The sequence below is a fragment of the Haemorhous mexicanus genome, chromosome 13 (assembly GCF_027477595.1).
Source record: "Haemorhous mexicanus isolate bHaeMex1 chromosome 13, bHaeMex1.pri, whole genome shotgun sequence".
NCBI classification, from domain to species: Eukaryota; Metazoa; Chordata; class Aves; order Passeriformes; family Fringillidae; genus Haemorhous; species Haemorhous mexicanus.
In genome coordinates this window covers 19935218-19957420 of record NC_082353.1, presented here as the reverse complement: position 1 = coordinate 19957420, position 22203 = coordinate 19935218, and the positions used below count along the sequence as shown (strand labels likewise).

The 22203-nt window shown below is 47.5% G+C and overlaps 1 protein-coding gene and 1 long non-coding RNA gene across 2 annotated transcripts in view; both read left to right on the top strand.

Moving 5' to 3' along the window:
* Positions 1-18789, top strand: part of IGDCC3 (immunoglobulin superfamily DCC subclass member 3) — a 100799-nt gene extending 82010 nt beyond the window's left edge. The window contains exons 8-14 of the mRNA XM_059858685.1: positions 5534-5781; positions 6333-6497; positions 11213-11401; positions 11662-11766; positions 12757-12895; positions 13113-13320; positions 13413-18789. Coding sequence (XP_059714668.1) covers positions 5534-5781; positions 6333-6497; positions 11213-11401; positions 11662-11766; positions 12757-12895; positions 13113-13320; positions 13413-13577 — 1219 coding nt within the window. The 3' untranslated portion in view covers positions 13578-18789. The remainder of the gene's footprint in view (positions 1-5533; positions 5782-6332; positions 6498-11212; positions 11402-11661; positions 11767-12756; positions 12896-13112; positions 13321-13412) is intronic.
* LOC132333511 (uncharacterized) lies at positions 6718-9087 on the top strand. The gene is made up of 2 exons (XR_009488187.1): positions 6718-6851; positions 8591-9087. It is a non-coding gene; the product is annotated as an uncharacterized LOC132333511 (long non-coding RNA).
* Positions 18790-22203: the final 3414 nt, after the last annotated feature.

Here is a 22203-nt window from a genome sequence, read left to right as displayed (position 1 = left end):
CAATCAGGTTCAGGGGGGTAATTTTCAGCCTGGAAGTATATCACACTATGGGGTTTATATTGCCCTAATAGCAAGGAACAAAGGCCAACATCTTCAGAGAAGGCGGCTCTCTAAATATTGATTTTCCAAGAAGATTATATTTACAAATTGTAATTAAGGGACTTCATTTGTTCCACCGGAAAAAGGCTTTGTTAGAATTTGGGCTCAGGTGGCATTCGCTCTGCTTGGTGACCTTTGTAAATTTTTTCTCACTAGTTTGCACTTGGTTTAGTGCTCTGGAAATGTCTCACTTCCAGGGCCATGAAAGTTCAAGGCTCATCAGGGGAAATACTCCTTTGTACATAAACATCAGGACAACTTTCTCTTCTTGGACTTCTTGTGCTGTTAAATCCCACTGCAGAAACAGAGAGGGGCCTTCCAGCACAAACATCCCAGCACCTGGGACCTGACAGCCCTTCTGGTACCAAACCCAGGGAAACCAGAGCCTATCATTCAAAAGGTGGCTTTTTTCTGTAAACCCTACATTAGCTGGGTGTGGAAAGGTGCAGATGGGTTTGTGCATCCCTTCGTGGTGCACACTCCCTACAAACACTTCCATTTGTACGGTTTTGGACCACATAAGGGAGGACAGGCAAGCCTGCAGTTCCTTTTGCCATGAGTATGAAGATGGCTGTGATTGAGGGAAGAGTGCTCTATAGCAAATCATATTTCATTCCCAGAAGCATGACAAAGAAGTATGTGGAGGATGGGGACGTGAACCCGCTGCTCCTGATTTAAACATAATTTATGGGTTTGACTTTGGAAGACACATGGAAATGGCCTTTGCAAGGAGGATGGCTGCATGAGCACACAAAGCCCTCTAAGCAGTGGGGAATCAGCGTGATCCCTGCACCAAGCAGGGATCCTGTGCTGGGATCACACAGCCATATGCCACAAAAAGGGCCTGCAGCAGCCCCAGACCAGCCAACGGCAACAGGCATCAGTCTCTTTCTCATCTGGCTGTGATTAGTTTGCTACCAAGTTGCCTGTGTAATTTCTCTGTGTGCTGCTCCACTGAGCTGCTCTTGAAGTGCATTGAGTCAGGAGTTTAGGTGTTTGTTCCAACTGTTGCACACAGCAAAATCCATCAGCAGAGAATGGGCCTTACACAGGAGGCTTTTAGGCAGGACTGAGCCCATAGTAGTGTAGCCTAAAATTAGTCTCCCCAAAATAAGGCTGGATCTTTTTCTGCTCCAGTATCTGTGCTGCTTGCTTGGGAAAAGTTTGGGAGACTTTCAGTTTAGCAGCAGAGAGCTTTCACAGGTGTCTGCATCTGCAGTCCTACCAGGCTCTGTCCTCCCTTCCAGTAGCTTTTCCTGAGATATTTTGTGCTTCCCCATGGTCCTGAAGATGTAAAGACTTCTCTGCTTCCTGTGGCAGGATTCAGTTAAGTCTGTGATTTTACCCTGTGGCTCATTTAAACAGACTGAATGGCTGGGACCAGCAACAGCCTTCCAGAAGCTGCTCTTGGAGGAGTCTGAAATCACAAGATTGGCTGGGATCCTGGCCAGTGAGCTGCAGTACCTGCAAAATAGAAATGAGTCCTTCTGCATAACCCAACCCAATTTCACCTATGATGTTCTGTATGGTATTTAATTTCTGGATGTGTAAGAATATGTGTATAGAACAGAGGGCTGGGAATGATATGCAGTGTCCTCTGGGTTGCTGAGCATCACTTTCAAGCTTTGCACCTTAATTTCAGCATCTCTGAGGCAACTTTCAGATTACAGGACATTTCTGCAAAGCTGGGAGGCAAAGGCTCCTTCCCAGTGTGGCACAGGCCAGCAGTCCAGGAACAGATCATTCAGTGCAGCACAGCACAACACAGGTCATGACAAACAGAGCCAGAGCAGGGATGGGGCATCTGAATGTGACACTAGTATCTTTCTGTTTCTGCTGGCACTCAGAATGCTGTCCCTGCTAGCCACAGTCTGCTCTCTGCATTAATTTCACCACACTCCCTCCTTTGTGCGCCTGTGCGCGCGCAGGCTGATGCCCTCCCAGATGGGCCCCTCTTCTTTGTGCTCCTGAATCGATGAAGAGGCTTCCTTCAGTTCGCAGACTTTTTCAGAGGAGCCTTTGGAAAGCCGATCTCCGGTCACCGGCCTGGACCCCTGACCCGAGCCAGATCAGTCATCCTGATTGCCTATGAACTGGGAAGACAGCTTGGGAATACTGCGGCTTTCGAGCAGCAGAGGCCTCTCGTTTCAGCTCAGCCGGGTGTGAATCTGCAGCAGCTCCTCTCCCCACTTCCATCAATGCCTGTCAGGGCATTGTGTGGGGATGTGATGGAGCCCTCGGCTCGCCGAGCGGCTCTGGTGACCAGCAGAAAGCCTTCTGGCATCTCGCCTCGTCTGACGTGCTCGCGGCGCTGCCAGTCTGGCACTCGCGGGAAAGTTTTCCAGCAGCAGATGTCCCAAAGTGACAGATTTTTTTCGTGTTGACGGGAAGAAATAAAAGGACACTGCATATTTCAGATGGTTGATGCACAGAGACGCTCTGCGCCTTCTCACACGGCAACTACAGATCTTCCTTTTGTTAGAGCTTTCTTAAAAAAAAAAAAAAAAGACAAAAAGCAGCAAAACCTGGACTGAACACTGGCCCTGCTGCACTGCATCCTCCACATGCTGGGGGGTGATTCTCATTGAACTGGTGTTTAGATGCTGGGCATTCTGTTCACCAGTTTGTCCATGCTCTCACAGCCAAAAGCCCAGCTGTTTTAGTGTCCCGTTGTCTGTGTATCATTCTAGGTGACGTGGGCTCCAGGTAACGGATGGCCAAGGCTCTCATTGCACAGCAAATCCAAACACAGCCAAGGAAATCTCAATGAAAATTAACTTTCTGAAGCCTGAAGCAAATTTCCAGCTATGTGCCATGCCAACTTCTCAGAAAACACTGTATTTATTTCTTTTGACTTGACTGTGCATGACAGAGACTCTGCTCAGCTCCAGGTCCCAGTGGCCACATGCCATCCTTCCAGGACCACTGGCATCCTTCACATCATCTGTGTCCTACATGAGGAGCTTTGCTCACCCCCATATCCTCCCAGGAGAGAGAGAAATCTTTGGCCTCAGAATCACAGTGCTGCCATCAGGCTCCTTGCACTGCTTTTCAGCCTAGCTCCCCTCTTCCTTCCTCCCTCCAGATCTTCCTCTCTCTAAGCAGAGCAAGTAAATGCACCTGGAGGTGATGGAGCCTAAATACTCCTTGGTCCAGATCTGCTTTGTGCTTGGGAAGCTTAAGGCTGCTCTTGGCCCAGCCTGGCTGCAGTGGGTGCCCAGATGCACAGCAGCCACATGGAAATAATCCCTGCATTGACGGGGCAGAAGGAAGTGCTGCTGCTCCTTCCACACATCTGCTTTGTGCAGGGCTGGGAGTGCAGCTCTGGGATGGCGTAATTCTGCCTTCTGCCATCTGTCCTCACAGGAGTCAGCCCTTGTTGACACAGCTGAGCCACACATCGGGTCCTTCCTTCCCGAGCCCTCTCCCAGCTCTGCCTTTCTCCTTCCATTTAATCAGATACGTTGAGCCTGTGGCTATGAGAGGAGCTTAGGGCTGATTCTCGAAAATCACCATATCAGCTGAAACCATCACATTTGATATTCCATTTACAATGTTTCCAAGGAAACAAAGGCACAGGACATAAATAGATGACTGTTAAACATTTGCTCCACTCACCATGGCCCCCGATAATTTGCAAGGCAGAAATAGGAATGTTAAATCAACAGCAATAATAAATTTTAATATATGAAGACCAATATTTTGCTGCAATTAGAAGAAGCGTTTGTTCTGACATACAGGCAGGCAGTGGCAGGTTATTTATCATTTCCACTTCCAATGTTCAGTTTTTCATTTACATAAAAGGCAGCTTTGATTGTGATTCCCAAAAAGCCTTGAAGTGCCCCCTGCATCAGCAGGGATGCTTGGGATTTACTCATGTGCAGTCAAGTTCCAGGTCCACCTAGAATTCACTGCAGGAAAAGAAAGTAATTTGTTTCTCCTTAGAAGCAAGTAGTAGATGTGGATTTCATTAGGTTTGGGTCATTTCTTATAGAAAAGTAAGAAAAAGCTCATGTGAGCTTCTGAAGTTTTCCCAAGGATATCCCGTGTGTGAGAATACCCTCCCAGGACCAAAGGTATTGTAGGCAGATTTTACCATAAACTGAGCTGCTGCCTCAGATTTGGGTAAAAAAACATCTCCAGTGTCAAATCTGCCTTTCCAGCTCCAGCCCAGAGCTGTAGCCAGTGGTGACAGTGACCATGCCATGCCTTAGAAGGGAGATACACTTAATATTTATTTATTTATTTAGGAGGCCTTGTGTCTGATGGATTCACATCCTGAATCATGTTGTTCCTGGCTTGGCTTGGAGTGGAGCTTTCATTGATGGGTCCCTGTTTGTGAGCAGATGTTATTAAGAAAAGCTGCTTTGCACATTCAAATGGCAAGACAGAGCTTATGTGGCACACAATTATTTCTGAGTCAGTATTCACTGGTGTTGTTTTAAAGATATTGGGTGGTGCAACTTTTGAGCTGGCCCTGAACTTGCTCCAGTTGTCCACAGCCATTGCTGGAGCATCCTGCAGTGCAGCAAGGGCCTCCAGTTCATGTGGCCACACGTGCAAAGACTCTGGCTGTCCCTGTGCAGAGATGGGCACCATGCCCAGGAATATGCTCATTTGGGAGGCTGGTACGTGGCTGGCTTTCCCCTCTGCTTTAGGAATGTTTTCCAGGGTAGTCAGTGCCTGTCCTTTCTTGGATGGTGAAAACACCATCTAAACCTGATATGGAAGCCCCCAAGAGCAGGCTGGAAGAGCTGCTCTGGTTGTTTCCCTGGAAGGCAGCAAGCTTTGATGCACAAGCATCAAAAATACACTCAGAGGTTCTGCAGACAAAAGCTATGACTTGCTCATAATCTTTGGCTTTTGGCTCATGGTGATGGTGTTTCTGGAAGTGCAGAAGAGGCAGCTGAGGCTATAACCCTGCTGGATAAATCAGCTAATCCCAGTGTTACCCTTAGACAGCTCTAATGTGCTATAATGCAATTAGAGCATCACCAGAGGACTTTCTGGCTGTGTTTGATTGGACTTGGCTTAGCAACCATGTGCAGTGCCTGGATGGGTCTCACTGGGTACTGGAGATGAGCCAGTTAAAGCTGTTTTGGCTCTGTGGATGCACTTGCCACAGAGCTGGCTCCGTGGTGTGGCTGGGATCTTCCTGAATCCACACCTTTAGATCCTGCTGCTCCCTGTCCCACTCTGTGTCCCCATCTGGCTATACTTGAACCACAGTATCTGCAGGTTGAGACAGATAATCTGCCCAGTCACAGGGAATGACACATCTACCTCCTGGGCTTCTCCTTCCCCAAAAGCAGCAGCCCATAGCTTCCTGAAAGCTTTCTGTGGAAACAGAGGCTGTGGGATGCCCTGCCATGGGAGCCAGCACAGGCACCATGGCAGTCAGTGTGACGCTTGTCCCTCTCATGTCCCCACACAGCACTCTCTCCATCTATGGGATCAACCAGGCCGATGAAGCCATCTACCAGTGCCTGGCCGAGAACAGCGCGGGCTCCACGCAGGCCAGCGCCCGCCTCACCGTGCTGTGGGCTGATGGGCTGCCCAGCCCTCCTCAGAGCGTGAAGGCAGAGACTGTCTCTGCAACCACCATCCAGGTGTCCTGGGAAAAGCCTCTGCAGAACACCAAGGAGATCATTGGCTACGTGCTGCACATCCGGAAAGCTGCAGGTACAGTGCTACACCCACTGCCCAGAGCACCCTCAGCCTTCCCGTAATTCAGCAACACAGCCCACTGGGTAAAAACAGGTCTGCACTGTAGTGGTCCATGCTGCCATCAGTGTTTTCCCTCACCTCCCAGTTTCTGAAGGATAGAGATGAGGCTGTAAATACACTGTAAATACCTGCAAATACTAAATATACCATTGTATTTATCAAAAGGGTGGGGAGGATGAAGCTGCATAGTCAAATCTTGCTGCCCATGCAGCTCTCTGGCAAAGCATGCAGAGATCACAGAATCAGAGAATCAGAGAATGGTTTGGGTTGGAAGGGGTCTTAGGATCATCCAGTTCCAACCCCTGCCACAGGCAGGAACATCTTCCACTAGACCAGGCTGCTCAAAGCTGTGTCCCAACATTGCCAGTTTCAATGGCCTCATGTAAGCAGAAATGTGTGTGAGCAGGTACATATCCACCCCAGGGACCAAACTGCTTGAAACATTTATTCTCTTTACCTCTTACAAAGCCTAACACCACTCAGTTCTCTCTCCCTTTGCATTTCAGATCCCGTAGAGATGGAGTACCAGGAGGCTGTTAGCAAGAGCACCTTCCAGCAGCTAGTGACTGATCTGGAGCCCTCAACCAGCTACAGCTTTTATATAAAGGCTTACACCTCGCGGGGTGCCAGCAAAGCCTCAGAAGTCACGGTGGTGAGCACGCTGGGGGAAGGTAAGGAATGCTTTGCGCAGGGACCCTCAGATGCTGACGCCCGCTGTGTGTAGCAGCAGCGCCGCTCACCCCGACACCGCCCCGCAGCGCTGTGGCACTGTAGCCTGTGGTGTTGCTGCTCCTTGTTCCTGCTGCTCCTCCTACCCTGGGATATTGTGTAAAACTCACTTGTATCCTTGCAGGGGGGTTGACTGATTAAACAGAGCATCGCCTCTGCCAGCTGATGTTGTAGCAGGGGGTGAGTGCAAACCTGCCTGGCCTCGTGCATTGCAGCTGCTCTGGGCTGTTCCTAAACTCCTTGCTAAATGCAGACTTCCTGCTCAAGCAGCATCTCATCATCTTCCAGCAGCTCTGGTACTCACACCTCTTACTTGATAAGTGCCACACTTTCAAAGATTTTATTATTTCTGCTCTATCCAGGGCAAATCACACTAGAGCTGAGCTGTCCTGACCTACAAATCCATGCCCTGGAGCAGCTTTCTGTTTCAGTGGGAAGTTAGGGTGATCTCTAAGGCTTTTTTTCTCCTGACTTGGCCACCAGTTAGCTTCCCTAGTAAGACAGTGGGTGTTTTAATATAGCATCCTTGCACACAGGTACCAGGTAGAAACCACAGCCCCAGTGTGATATGTCAGTCAGAACTGAAAGAATGTTTTCCTAGAGACTCATCTATTTCTGAATCCTAGCTTGTCTCAGATATGGAGACTAATTTCCTAGGAATCATTCTTATGAACATTCAGTAATTATGAATTTCCAGCAGAGAGGGCCTTGGTGTGAGGATGCTATTTAGGATCAAATGGAAGTGTCTTGACTTCCAGGTGGGGGATGCAGTTCTCATTCTGTTCTCAGCCCTTTCAGATATTCATTACAGAATTTAAGCAAAAACACCAGTAAATCCTCACCTGTTGGGTTGTTGATCTGCAAGTTTATTTTCCTTGGTACTCTGCAGGGAATCAGTCACCCTTGGAGTTTGTTTTTCCTCACAATTTAGAGGCAGAAGGATGGGCTGAGGCAAAACTTGAAACTCCCTGACCCGATGCTCCAAGTTCAGCCCCAGAAGCTGTGAGCCAGCCATGCTCAACAGAGCTTGGTGACTCTGCAGAAGTCCAGGTCAAATGAGAGAGGAGTTTTTGTCATTATTACCTTCAATCATGAATAGTTAGGTATCTGGTAATGGGATCATAAATTTCCTGGTTCTCTGAAGTTTTAAGGTATCTCTGTCCTGCTATCCTTTTAAAAAGGCTTGTCCTGTGTAACAAAGCTTCAGGAATTAGCTCCCTGTCCTGGATAGACGAGCTGACTTGGTTCAGATCACTCAACCCCAGCCTATGTTTGCCTGGTAGGAAGGTAAAAAGATATTTAAAAGCTCCAGCTCTGGCTTCATTTGTTCAGTTTTCTTGCCTGTTGCCTTCTGCTCACAGAGGAGAGAGCAGCTCAGAGAGCCAGGGTCGAGTAGCTTTTGTCACCAAATTCAGGTTTCACTGCAGATTTGTCTCTTCTTATGGCCAAGCCATTTTACCCTGTGCCCTCCCAACCTGCACAGGAGAGCTGAGTCCCCTCTGAGCTCGGGGAGCCCCTGGATCTGTGCTAACAGCTTCAGAAAAGGATGGATTTTCCAAGATGCCATATCCAGCAGCCAGGGACAGCTCAGTGGAGCCATGGCAGCAGAGATGCTGCCAGCTGGTCTGAGTGACCATGTTATGCTGGTATTGTTTGGAGCAGGAATATGAAATATTCTACAGAAAACAGAGGAAGAGAGTTACTTTTGGCTTGGGGCCATCAGCTTCTCAGGGCTGGCAGTACGCTGAGAGGGCGCTTGGCTGAAGCCTCTGATGCTTTCTAGAGACACAGTGCTCCTTCCTTTGTGCCAGCGCTGATTTTGGATGGAAAGTAGAAGGGAAGATTCTGTGGAAAAGGGACTCAAGTGAACCTTGTCCTCCTCCATAAACCTCACTCTCTGGGAAGGCCCTTCTGCCTCCTCCCTGTCATTCTCCTTTATGCCATTTCACAAATGCCATGGTATTTTAAATCTCAAATGCTCTCTGCTTCATTAAGCAGCACACACTCCTTGTTCTTGTCTTTTAATGCTTTTTAGGGTTTTCTCCAGGACTTTTTGACATATCTCTAGGATGAAGACTGTTCCTTTAGTCATCTTCGGCTAAAGACGCCTTCAAGAAGAAAGTTCAAATGACCTGGGGAAAATTCCAAACAGCACGGAAGAGGAAAACAAGTATCCCAGCCCTTAGAGTGAGGGAGATACCTCACTTATATTAGCTCCATATTATGTCTAATATCTACTTCTGTGAAGCACCTATCTGCTGGTGTGTGTACATATATTTACACACAGACAGATATATTCCATTGTATACACTTATTTGTGTAATCACATTATAAACAGCACGTGCATTCTGCGAGTGCCTATACCTATAATCAGTATTATACATATATACATACATATATATATATATATATATACACTCAAAGTTTGAATAAATACATTATATTCCATATTTTGAAGGAGAGATATTCTTGTGGTTTTTATTAAATGTAAGGCTCTGCAACCATAAAATAAAGCCAACTCTTCACAAATCAGGATGGCCCACATCAGTGTTTCTTTGTCCATGGGATAATGTGATAATTTCCCTTTCTGTGGTATTTTCACCCGTGGCTGGAAAAGTGATGCTTTAAGCAAGAGTCCAACTTCTCAGAGTGGGGATTTTTGCCCTGGAGGGAATTGGGAGAATTAGAAAAAAGGAGTATTTAATTGGATTGCAAAAATACGCAGCCTTGGGAGGAATGGCACATTCTGATATAAATAGAATTTACTCCGTGTTTTGCACCCAGGAATTGTTAAATTCAGCTTTCCCAGCAATGAAATGCATATCAGAATAAATCCTATCAAGAAGGAATACTTTAGCCCATTCTTTTTTCACACTGGCAGCACTCAAGCAGGATGAGATCTCATTTATGTCACCCAGACCACTGGGTCTTTCCTCTTGAATCCACGTGGAGATGCGTGGCAGTCAGCAGGGACTTGTTCATCTCCATGGGCTTATTCAGAGGACGTCAAGCAAAGCCCCTGCAATCTGAAGGAGGACATCACTTTGGGAAGAGACAGGATTGCCCAGACCCTCCTGCTCAGCTGGAGAGGCATCCATCCTTCCTCTAAATCTCCTCGTGGGAAAGCTTGAGCTCTCAGTACTTGGGAAAAGGCAAACGGTTGTGCTGTGCAGTTTTACTGTTAAATTGAGGAAATGCCCTTTTTAGCTCTCATCAGTCTTAGACTGACATGGCCACGTTTCATCTGCTTTTCCCCATCACTCACTAATGGTTGTGCTGAACTCTGTGCCAAAGGCCAGGTTTGCACAGCTCATCCTTAGAAACCCTTTGGGGAGAAACAAGCCAGAAAGCAGCTTTGGTCCAGTGTAAGCCCAGCAAGCCTTGTATGTGGGAACTGCTGAGCTTGTAATCATGTGGGATTGGAAAAATAGCTCTACCTCAAAGCCTGGAGGCTGCTGGAGAAGTAGACCTGTTCTGCTGGATGATTGTGCTGTGGGGTGAGCTGAGCTTGGTGCCCAAAAACTAGTCTCCCTTGTAGTGCCGGTGCTGGAGCAGAGCCCTGGGCAGGGCAGAGCCTGTAGCACCTCATGCTTTGCACCTTCTGGATGGTGCCAAAGGTTGGGGAACTGACGGGAGAGTTTAGCCTGGGGGTATTTTGTGGAAATGAGAAAAAAATCATCAGTGAAATGTCCTGCTGAGACACATCTGGTATTGCTGTGATCAGCGTAGAGAAAGGGAGGGAGGGGGAAACATGGCCCCAGTGCTGCCCAGGGCATGAGGCTGGGCTAGGGGCAGAGCTAGCTTTGGAAAACCCAGGTATCACAAGAAAATTGGCTTTAATTTGCAGATCTTTGCCTCTCAAGCAAGATCAATGGGGCGGGATGGGGCCAGGCAGCCTTTTGGGGATCTGGAGAGGGAATGTTCTGACCCACTCTGCAGCACACCCCGAGAATAAGGGCAGGGGTTTGGGGCATTGACTGGAGCATGTTCCTGGTGGACTTTGAATCAGCAGCAGGGACATCTTCCCAGCAAACCCCCTGTGTGCCCCTCAGGCCAGGTAAGTGCCTGCCTCCCAAAACAAACCAGCCCCAGCTGTGCAGGGATTTCAGGCTGCTCAGCTGTTTGGGGCTGTTGATGAAGATGCTCTGGTTCTCTCCTGAGTCCCCAGCACAGTCACAAATCTCCCTCCTAAAGCTGATGGGGAGAGCAAGCCCCTTGCATGCCAGTGCAGGTACCTAGCACACTTTTAAGACAGATGTCTCCAGCTCCGTCCCTTCTGGCTCCTTCCTGCCAGGGGCATTAATCACTCTGAAAGGTCTGTGCCTCAGGGTCAGGGCAAAAAATTGGAATTTGAGAACGTATTGCCAAAGTCGCTGCATTCCTGCCCTGACCCGGCCTGACTGAGCATCATATTGCAACCAAAGTGTAAAAGTAGTTTCTGCTTGCTGATCTTAGCAGAGGGAGCCCTTGCAAACTCCTTCAGCTCCCTGAAGAAGTTCAAAGCTGTTAAACCAGATTCTGGTCTGCTCAGATTTTTCTCAGTCTCAGCTGGCACATTCTTTGGTGCAGTGACTGCAGGGAAAGGCTGCTGAGGAATTTCTCATCACGAAGACTGAAAAAGCACATGCAACCCACTGTCCTTCTCTCTCTCTTTCAGTCCCAGCCATGCCATCCCTCTTTATTAAAGTCATTAACAGCACCACCGTGCAGGCAACGTGGGAGCCCTCCATCAAACTGGGCCAGCACGAAGGCTTCAAGCTGTATTACCGCAAAGTCCACCTCTCCCAGTACACAGGTCCAGTGCTCCTGGCCAGCAACATCACAGCCTACAACATTACCCACCTGGGTGAGTATGGTGACACCTTGATCCATGTCCCCTCACTACCTTGCTGTGATTTCCAGGAGAGAGCTCCTGCAAATGTGTATCCCAATCCCTAAATGCTGCAGCTGTCCCCCAGGTTTTGTGGGTGCATTCCCAGCAACAGGTACTTGTTTGCAACATCTTGTGTGTATTTGGTAAGATGTTCTTTTCCCAGATAAGCATCACTGGGGGAGATAAGGCTCATGGTTACACCTGAACTGTCCCTCTTGTGTCCCCCTGGGCAGATGCGTCAGTGGTGTATGAAGTCAAGCTCCTTGCCTACAACCAGCACGGGGATGGAAACTCCACTGTCCGCTTCGTGTCCCTGAGGGAAACTGTGGAGAGGACAGGTGAGATGGGACCTGGGTCTTGCTGCTGGTTTGGGAAACGGCTCTGCAGGAAGGTGGTGAGGCCAAACGCATCCTGTGTGCCCCCTGTGGCATTACCATCATCTCACCTTCAGCCACTCATTTATTTTTAGTATCACAAATAATGTTGAGGCAAAAGTCTGCAGGGCTAAGAGCACCTGGATGGCTTTTTTGCCAATGGCGGGAAGACAAACCAAATGTTTTGCACATGCCAGGTTTGTCCCCTAAACTTGAGACAGAGGTGAGGCTATGAACATGAACAACCCCCCATGCATAAGGTACCAGCTGCCATCCTCAGGTGAGATACGGTGCACTGAACATCTCTGCTCTCCTGGAGCTCTCCTGGATATTTTGTCCCTCACTGGTCAAAAGGGAGGACACATGGCTTTGGAAAGGGAAATGGCTGTAGAGGGTGAGCTCTATATTACGTGGCAGCAAAGGAGAAACCTCTAGAGGGAATCCCTTAACTGATCGCACCTTTCATATTCATCTATGTGTAAAAAACATCCTGCTGCTCTTGGAAGACTTTTAAGTCTCCAGTGGGAATATCTTCAAGAGATAGTTATTACTCTTCTGTCTGTGCTGGAGTAAATTCTAATCTCACTGACATCTGTCTACTCCATCAGGTTTCAGCCTGCTCTGGTGTGGTGCCTGCCTCTTACCTCCCACTTTAGCATGGGGTATTGCAAAAATTAACATCAGAGTGGGTTTTTTTCATAAATTGTGTCCAGTAATGGGGATGGTTCACTACAGATATTCCAGTCCTATGCTTGCTGTGTCTCCCTTCCTGGGGTGCTGGGAGCAAGGGAGGTGCATAGGCAGGCAGTGAAACCCTGCTTCCCATGTGGTTCTACTCTTCCCATACACAGCTCCCAGCACTGCCCAAGGCTCTAACTTTGGCTCTGGGCTCCCCAAAAGCCGGAGGAGCAATAGAAGAGTAGCCCCACTGACCTATCCACCTTTTCCTGGCAGTGCTGAATCCTCCCTGTGACTGCATGAAGGACGAGCAGAACAATAAAACCTCCACGACCGGCATCATCATCGGGATCCACATCGGCGTCACGTGCATCATATTCTGCATCCTCTTCCTTATGTTTGGGTACCGAGGAAGGTAGGGATACTCATGCTACTGCTCACAAGGGGTGGCGGTCCCTGATACTGTGAGTGTGCCCACCTGAGTCTTACATCCCCAGTGGAGTGTTGGACTTTATAGGATGGATTGAAGGATGAAGGACTGTAGCACAGGGAGAAGGCAGATGCCAGTCTGAGGGAAGGAACAGAGGATGAACCACCTCTTTCACTCTCAGACTCCATCTCTTTTTTTTCAGGCTGCTGATGTGCAAAAATGTGCAGGAGCAGCTGTCAACCCCTCAGATCCCCCGGAGCCAGCGGAGTGCCACAGGACTTGTCCTAAACGGGGCCACTCGTAGAGACAGGGATGACCGGGACTTGAACGGAAAGCAGCTGGATATGAATGAGCTGGAGAGGTTATTCCCAGCATCCCCATCCCAGGAGCAGCAGGAGAAGGGAATAACGGTAAGTCCAGCAGCATGGGAGCACACCTGGCTGTGCATCAGAGAGCTGTCACTGTCACTGTCACTGCATTGTCCCCTTCTCTCTCTCTCCAGTCGGCTCACAGCCTGTCAGCCCCCCATGATGAAACCCAGATCTCCACACTCCCTCTAGATGAGTTCAGCATCATTGAGGAGCAGCCAGACCCCCTCCCAAAAAACTCCCATGCCAGCAGTCCTGCTGCTCCGGCTCCCAACCACGGTTCTGCCAATGAAGGATAAAACTGCCAAGACTCAAAGCCTCTTGTAGGAGTTACCAGAAACCAAACCCACGGCTGGTGATGTCTTTACGAGTTGTCAATCTCAGGTCAATTGAAGATTTCTACGGTCTGATTGTTATTTTTTTGTTTTGCTTTATTTTTATATATATATATAAATATATATATATATATATATGTATGTATACAGCCTTTTGGAAACTCTGTGAAGTTTATCTTTCTGACCTCTCTTGAGCCTCTCAATGTGTTTCTTCCGATGATGGCTGTCTGGAGAGTGGTCATGATGGATTTTCCCCACAGCTGCTACGTAACAGACTCCTTGGCAGAGTTTGGCAAACTCTCCAGTCTCTGACAGACTGGGGATACAGTGGAGCCCCCATCTCTTGGCATCCCAGACTTTTTCCTGATCAGCAGCTTTAGGACTACTTTTTGGATCTATTTTTTATTTCCAGAAGACTGGATTTGGAAAAATCCTTCTAACTTGACTCCAAAAATTGAGCCTAGGAAGGCTGTCTCTCCGTGGATTTGATGATTTTGTACACTTTTACTATTTCTCAGGATACTTTTTTTGCTGATTGACTCTAAATAATATGAAAAAAAAAAAAAAAAAAGAGTGTGTGTGTGTCAAAGGATGCCTGAGGGCTACTGAAAGACTTGGACAGACAACCCGAGTGAACTCAGAACCTACCTCAACCGGAATGAATGTCTTCTGGGAAGCAGAAATACCTGCGTCTTCCTTCGTGTTCAAACAAACAAGTAGCATAGCACTTGGTCAGTACAAGCATGGTCCTACCTCAGCAGTCACGCTCTGTACCCGCCACCTTGGTGGCTTCCTTGTTGTCGTTCCCATGTAAAGCACTTCCAAACCTTTGAAAGCAATGTTCTACCTCAAGTGTGATAGAAACTCGTGTGTGTATGTGTGTGTGTGTGTGTGTGTTTGTCCTTCCCTCCCCCTCAATTCCTGCCTCTCCCACCCAGCCCCACATGAAGCACGATGCTTCACTGGTGTTATGAGCTTTACTTTTGGGGGCTCCAGTGTGATTTTGTGTGGCGGAGATTTGTGTTGTGGTTTTTTACTTTAAAGATTGTTGGGGCTTTCACAGATAAGCAACGTGATGCCCTGTGGCTCCCTGGCACCACTGCCTTCCAGGGCTGATTTGGGCACTGGTTCCATCCTAGGTTTGAAGAGATGGAGTACTCAGATTCCAGTGCTGGGGCTAGAGCACCCTCCTGCCACATCAGTGTACTGTTCCCCAGGGCTGATTCCCAGCAGGATGATCTATGGCATGCACTGGCACAAGCAGCACAACACACCCTTGGGAGGTGGGAACCTGGACATCACTGTCTTGTCCCAAAGCCCACCCTGCTATCGGGAGCACTGTGGGGAAGCCCCAGTAGAGCACTTCCCCAGCAGAGCACTTGAGATGCTGCTGAGCTGCCCCCAGCTCCTCCAGCGCCATCCCAGCCACAGAATGTCCAAAGGATGAGTGGAGCCAAAAAAGGCTCGGTTCCTCGGGAGGGACAAGGCAAGGAGGATTCTGGGGGCTGCCAGAGCTGCCCCTTCCCCATGCCCATGGTGGGCAAAGGAGTTCCTGACACCAAAGAGAGGGTCTGTCCCATCCAGAGATCAACCACCAACCTGACACTGTAGAGGTTGGGTTGTCCTGGCGTGGTGCAGCCTTGTGAGTCAGTGTGTGACCGGCATTGCCCATGGGTGAGATGGGGGCACACATGGGGGACAGGGACACCAGGTGCCAGCTGGTGCCAGAGGGCAGCCCTTTCCCTGCTGTGTGAGGTGGTTAAATCCAGGCAAATGTGAAGGTTTGATCTCTTTGTGTAGGTGGTGGTAAATCAAACGTTGCTGTATTCACAAGGACAGTGAATGGAATCAGGAAAGGAAATTAGTTTAAGTTTTTTAAAAGGATGAATTGCATTTTTTAAAATGGTACCAGTGGGAGAGTCCCTTGTGTCAAAAACACCCCCATCACCTGCCCAGCTAGCAATGGGATGCAACCAATGGCTGTGTAAATAGTACAATATACAGGAGGCTGAGTAAATGCCTCTTCCCTGAGCTGAGTCCTGGTGCTGGGCAGGGTTACCTGGGAGCAGGACTCTGTCCTCATCCAGCTTGGCCCAAGAAGATGTAATGGCACCAACCTCAAGAGCAAGGAGCTGTTCAGGCTCGGTGTTCCTAGCCCTCTTCCATTAAAATTCGTCCTCCTGTAGACATCATGCAGAACAGAAAAGATCAAAGGGTTATATTTTGGCATTAACACCCCCAAACAGCCTTTCCCCACCCCACCAAAGAGGCTAAATGGGCTGTCAGATGATCCCTGCTCACACCTGTGATGCTGGACCTGGAGACAGCCTGGGGAAGGACTCTGGGGGGACAGCGCTGCGTGAGACCAAGGGCACAGCCCACCCATCACAGGAGCCAGAGGATGCCGGGGTTAGGGCAAGGCAGGAGGGAGGAGAAGACACCATACAGCTCGAGTTATAACCTCATATCAAAGACAACCTGATCCTCTCCTGCCATCCTGCTCCCACTCCAGCCCAGTTTTTCTTTTTATTGTTTTTTTTCATGTGTGTAATGCTGCCGTTCACATTGAATAAGTACCGTTGCCAAAGTGAACACAGAACCTAGAGTAGTGTTCAGCTCAGACTTCCTGGAGCTGTGAACATGCTATTAATTTAATATCATATTATTGTGATATTGTAATAGTAACAAGTATTTGTCACTACTTCCTTTTATTAAAGGGAAATTCTGTGCCATTTGACTAGTTGGAATATAATAGTATGTCAAGAATAGAGTTTTTTCTTTTGTTATTTTTAATTATGCAGAAACATGGTGGCTTAAACCAATGCAGATTCTGTGTTGGTTTGAGATGGTTGAAGATGGATGTAAATCTTTAAAGACTATTTTTTAGATGTTTAGCTTTTCCTCTTTTTTGGGGTTTCTTTTCTGCTTTTATCAATTTGTACCATTGGGACCAAACACAGACAGTTGTGGCAGCTCAGCCCCTGAAGGGATGAGGCTGAAGTCTGGTGATCCATGAGGATCCATGGTCTTCCCTAAATTATCTAAGTCCACCAAACTGGGCAAAAAAACCCACTCAAAATTACATATTGGCTTTGTGCCTCTGGCTGCCACTAAGCTGGAAAAGCGACACGTAACAGCCCACTCGCTGTACTGCAGTGCTTGAACGGGTCTGGAGGCAAAACTGTCCCAACCCAAAACCCCAAACATCACCTCGTGAATGTCTGGCCCTTAATCTGTGAAATGAGGAGGAAAAAAGAATTTAAAAAAGAGCTTGTGTTTGGTTTCAGCATGGGGGACAGTCTGTCCTTTGTTCATCCAAACTGCTGCCCTGGGTTTGAAGGAAACTGATAGAATTTAATTCTGTGTTCGGGGCACAGTTGTACTCAAGTAGACAAGTTGTACTCGGGCAGACACGTTGTATTTAGGTGCATATGGGACAGTAGGTCCCCGTGTGTGGCAGATGGGCTGTGCCATAGGAAAGGGGTCGAGGCATCAGTTGATGTCCCCAGAGCAGAGGCTGAGGCAGCCAGACAGTCCCAGGGTGGTTCCCAGGGCCTTTCACCATCAGCACCCACCTGCCAGCCAAGGGCAGCACCCCCTTCACACTCCTTTACACACCACAACATTTAAGGAACAGCTTGCCAGGTTTCTTATGCCTTTTTTCTCCCCCCAACTTTTTCCTGATGAGAGGAATCAGTTCTACCCAGAGATACAACCACTGGATATCAGGCAGGTGTTAGATCCAGTGCAAACTGCTGGAAACTGCCTGTGTTTGGGGTAGGAATCTGATCCTACAGTATTTTTCAAATAATTACACTAATTCAACCTGTTGCCTTTTCTCAGCTGATCCCCAAAATTTTCTGGCTGTGGTGAGATAAATTATAGGAAGGAATAAATATCCAAAAGCTGATTTTTTTTTTAATTTTTGGTAACCCATAATGGGCAGAACCTATTCTTGGAGATCTCAAGTTAACCAGAGATGGCTGCTTCCTCAGGGATAGTATCCACATTGTCTTTAGTTGAACAGGGAATAGTTTTATGCTGTGACAGGGTATTTTCACACTGTTGGATTCAGGTATTTATTTGTCTATCGTTATCTTTCTTCTTCCTCGTTTTGTAAAGGGGCTGATACATTTAAGTGCTGGACCAGTTTGGGAATTTTAAAGCTTCCACCCAAAATTATACCAAGGGACTGTAGGTTTTAAATTGGCAATAAGAGGAGAGAAGCTATGAAGTGTTGTTGCCTCTGGATAGTGAAGGGAAGAGTTTTGCTGCCTGTGGGGTGTTCCTCTGGGATAACCATCCCATGGCATTTCAGGGGGGATCAGTGCGGTGTCTGAGCCCTCTCTGATAGCACTTAAGTCTGGGAAAATTGGTTAAAAAAAGGAAATTAAAAGCTTATGAAAACAAAGTGGGGGGAGCTCCTTGCTTCATCTGTGCAAACAGTGTGTGGAAATCTATCCGTCCCCGTGCGTGCTGGAGCAGGCAGGTTACAGATCCCATCGAGCAATTTGATGCCAGCTCATTTATTTCCCTCACCCGCCAAATTAAAAAAAGGGAAAGGAAAAGGAAGGTGCCTGGGCTGGAGCTGCGGGCAGGGAGATGGGGACGAGTGAAGCACCAGCACCCCCAGGCGAAAGCACTGCTGGCACAGGGCCATGGCACTGAAACCCCTGGAAGACGGGGAATCGGGGAAATGGCTCCAGGCTTACTCCAAGGGCAGAGCCTGGGCTTCAGCACCGTGTGGGAAGAAGGGACGGGGCCAGTGCGAAGCGAGTCGGGGACAAGTCTGATTTCACGGGGCTTTGGATCAGGGTCCGACTTAAAAAGCAAAGAGGGATTTGTACTTTGATCCTATTTCCATCATTTAAACTTGCAATATCTTTACGTTTGTAAGAAAATCATAATAAAACCAATGCTAAACCTTTGTCCCAGTCCTTTTTGGGATTCAACTGTTAGCAGTAATACTAAAAACCCAAATTGCAAAGCACTTTTCTACTGTTTATTTTCTACCTTTCTTACTTTGAACTGTCGTGATATTGAAATCCCACTGATCCCACGATTGTTAGCTCTGTATTAAAAAAATAATAATAAAACCCAGGTTTTTTGTAGTTTGCTCTGTTTAGATTTTAGCCTGTGGCTACTTGTACAAGGAAAATAAAACTAGAATAAATGAGCCTGTGTGGAGCTTTTCTTTTCATATTCAGGGCTGTGGTGTGGGGATTGTTCAGGGCAACTTGGGGCATCACCACTTAAGTGGTGATGAATCTGACTCCTCTCAAAGAGCAGCTTCCAAAATTCAGCATTTAAGGGCCGAGGGGTTTTTATTTTGATGCTTTGCTCATAAACTCCAGCCAAGCCATCAGGAGAGTCCTTCTGGAGCACGGGGGCTCTTTGGGAGCTGGGTGAGATGAGACCTCTAGGGTCACAGTGCAACACCTGTGCTTAGAAGTGCAAATCAATTTCCAATTAATCTTGGCTCTTGCTCAGCTATTGCTGCAGCTGCTTTTCCTACTGCCTGCAGTGCTAGGTGAGGGTGGGGAGGCCCTGGTACAATTGCCCAGAGAAGCTGTGGCTGCCCCATCCCTGAAGTATCTAAGGTTAGGTTGGATGGGGCTTGGAGCACCCTGGGATAGAGGAAGGTGTCCCTGCAGAGGTGGGAACAGAATGATTATTAAGGTCCCTTCCAATCCAAACCATTCTGGGATTCTAAGATGCATCCTTGCCCCAAAATGGGCTGTGAACCATGAGCCACCCTCCTGCCACTGTCCTGTGTGCTACTGCTGCTGCCTTCGATGCCAAAGGACAGGCAAAGTAGAGGCTGTGGGGAATAAAGGAGTGAGAGTGAGCCCAGCAGCTCTTTCTAAAGGGGTTTCAATAAGCAGGTGAGTGAAAAGTTCCTTCAAACAACTCCCCGAAGCTCTCGGAACGGCTAAATTGCAGCATGGATTGTCTAAATATATACTTCATAATAAATACCAGCATAAAAACTGATTTTATTTCCCAGTGGCAACACAAGAGGTGAAAAAAAATCAGAGTGGGCTCACTCAGGGGATTTTCATATAAGTTCAGTGAAATCTGGTACTGTAGATAGCAGCTGCAGAGTCAAGGTATTGTATAGAGCTTGTGGCTTTCATTAAAAAGGACTTTCCCTGCCTTCATGGCAATAAAAAAAAAGGTTTGACAATATTAATCTGAAGTCTTAGAAACTAAAGAAATAAAAAACCCCAAGCAATACGTTTAAATCACTTTGATTTTGGGCTGTTGGAAATATTAACAACCCTCAAAAAAACTCTACTTGAGTGCTTAAAACTTGTCTTTAATAGCAGCAATCTCCTTTTGACCATGTGCATTCAAATTTCTGCTGGAAACATCTCAAATCAACTCTTCAGCTACAGAAACACTAAAAAAAAAATTAAGCTGGGTGTTTTCAGCTCCAAACACCTCATTCCTCCCCAGATTTTGCTGGAGATGTTACTGCTAATGTCCTAGTTATAACCCTGCCAACACAGGGAGAATTTATAATATCCTATAAAGCCCTAACTATTGGAAAGGTCATTTTGGCATTAATACCACTCGGGCATCACCACTTCATTTGCTGACACTTTTACAGAGCCACGATTCCAGCACGGCTGCTGTAAAACCTTTACAGCAATGGCCTAAGCCTCCAAATATCATCTTAAAAATCAAGAGCTGGAACATATTCATCAGCAGGTGCAGGTGACTTGGAAAGAGTCTGCTCTGTCCCCCAAAATCCAGGGTGAGCACCCCAACCCCACTGTTCCAGGAGGGATTTAATCCTCAGATTTTACCTCCAGCCCTGTTATTCCCAGCACCTTCAGACCCCACGAGTGCTCGCTGCCTTGGCTAAATTAAAAGTCTCCTAATTTCATGCAAAATTACCAACACCTTGCCTTGCCCAGAAAGCCATTTCCTTATCACTAAAATAGCTAAATTAGTCTTGCTCGGCCTTGTAAAGGAGCTTGTCTTGTTTATTGAGCGATAAATATAAAGGTACAGTAACTAAATTCATCAGTCCCTAAACGCAGCCGTTGGGAATGGCCATTTCCACCATCCAATCTACGGCTGCATGAATATTTCAGAGTCCTTTTTCCCTTGGGTGCTCGCCTTATCTCTGGAGCCTGGATATTATTTTCTGCTTTTCAGCTTTTTGGATGTATTGGAGGAAATGTCATTATTTGGACCTGGGTGGATTACAGTTGACTTTCCTAAGCCAATTTATATTGGCAAGCTGCTGTTTTTAAAAACCCCTATAAATCACTCCCATGAATTTTAATAATATAACGTGGTTTCAAACATGCTCCCTTAATACGTGACACACTATTACAGCCGGCAATCGCTCCTCGGCTGTGAACTCCGTTTTACCATCACCTTCAGCGAGCGCCGCGGGGGATGAGCGATGCCTCGGCCAGAATCATGGAAACACCCATTCCTGCCCCAAAAACCTTGTCATGGCAGTGATTGCAACTTAACAGTGAGACCTAAGAGATGCTGGCGCAGAAATCATGGGGGACTATTTGCTGATATTTCCCTAAATAAAGATATAAGATCCCCACCCAGAGTACAGCCTCAGGCTGGGATTTGTGGCTCCAACTGGTCCATAAAGTCCCACATGCCAGGAGACAAGGCTACGCCTCCTCATCACCTATGGACTTATTCTGATGAGATCTCTCCTCCTCTTGTGCAAATTATACTCATTTTCTTCCCATCCCCATTGCAACAACTCCATGGTGTCTGCCGGCTCTCAAGGGGCGTCTGTCAGTGGAGAGTGTACTCCTGGACAGAAAAGGCTAAGAGGGATAAGGAATAAAAGCCAGGGCAAAGGAGAGACCCTGGGAGACCTTTGTTAAGGAACATCTGTGAATCATATGGAGGAACTGAAGATGGGGTTTGGTGCCCCACTGGTGGCACTGGTGATGCCTGCACTTGAGAGCTGCTTGTTCACGTTGCTTGGTGTTAGTTGTACAGAACCAAAACATAAGAATATTCTAACCCTGGAAGTGTTCAAAGCCAGCTTGGAGCAGTCTGGTCTAGAGGAAGGTCTCTGCCCGTGGCAGGGGATTGGAACTGGATGGTCTTTAAGGTCTCTTCCAACCCAAACTAGTCTGTGATTCTGTGAATATAATAAGAACATCTGCAAGAAAGAGGATCTTTAAGGGATGGACTATTTGCACTCAGGGAAAAAAATAATGAGCCAGATTTTGCTTTTTGGATTCCAAAAGCAGTGAGGGCTCCCCAGCACAGGATGCAGCAGAGTGGGGGTAAAGGGGGTACAAGAACCTCCTCAGACCATGCCACTGCCTGCTCGGCTGCTGCCAGCACCACTGAGACCTAAAGCAATCCCTGGTTTAATATTCTTGGGAGAAAAAAATAAAGATCCCATTTGTTCAGGGAGCAAACAGGCTTTTCAAAGGCTTTAGCTGTGATGATTTCCCCTGAAATGTTGTCACGTTCATCATTAATCTATTTTTTCCCTTTTCTGTAACTTAACCTGCGACAAGCCGACATTGTAAGTGCTTGATTTTCCAAGAATAAATTACAGTTTCATAAATGGTATTTTGCTTCACTG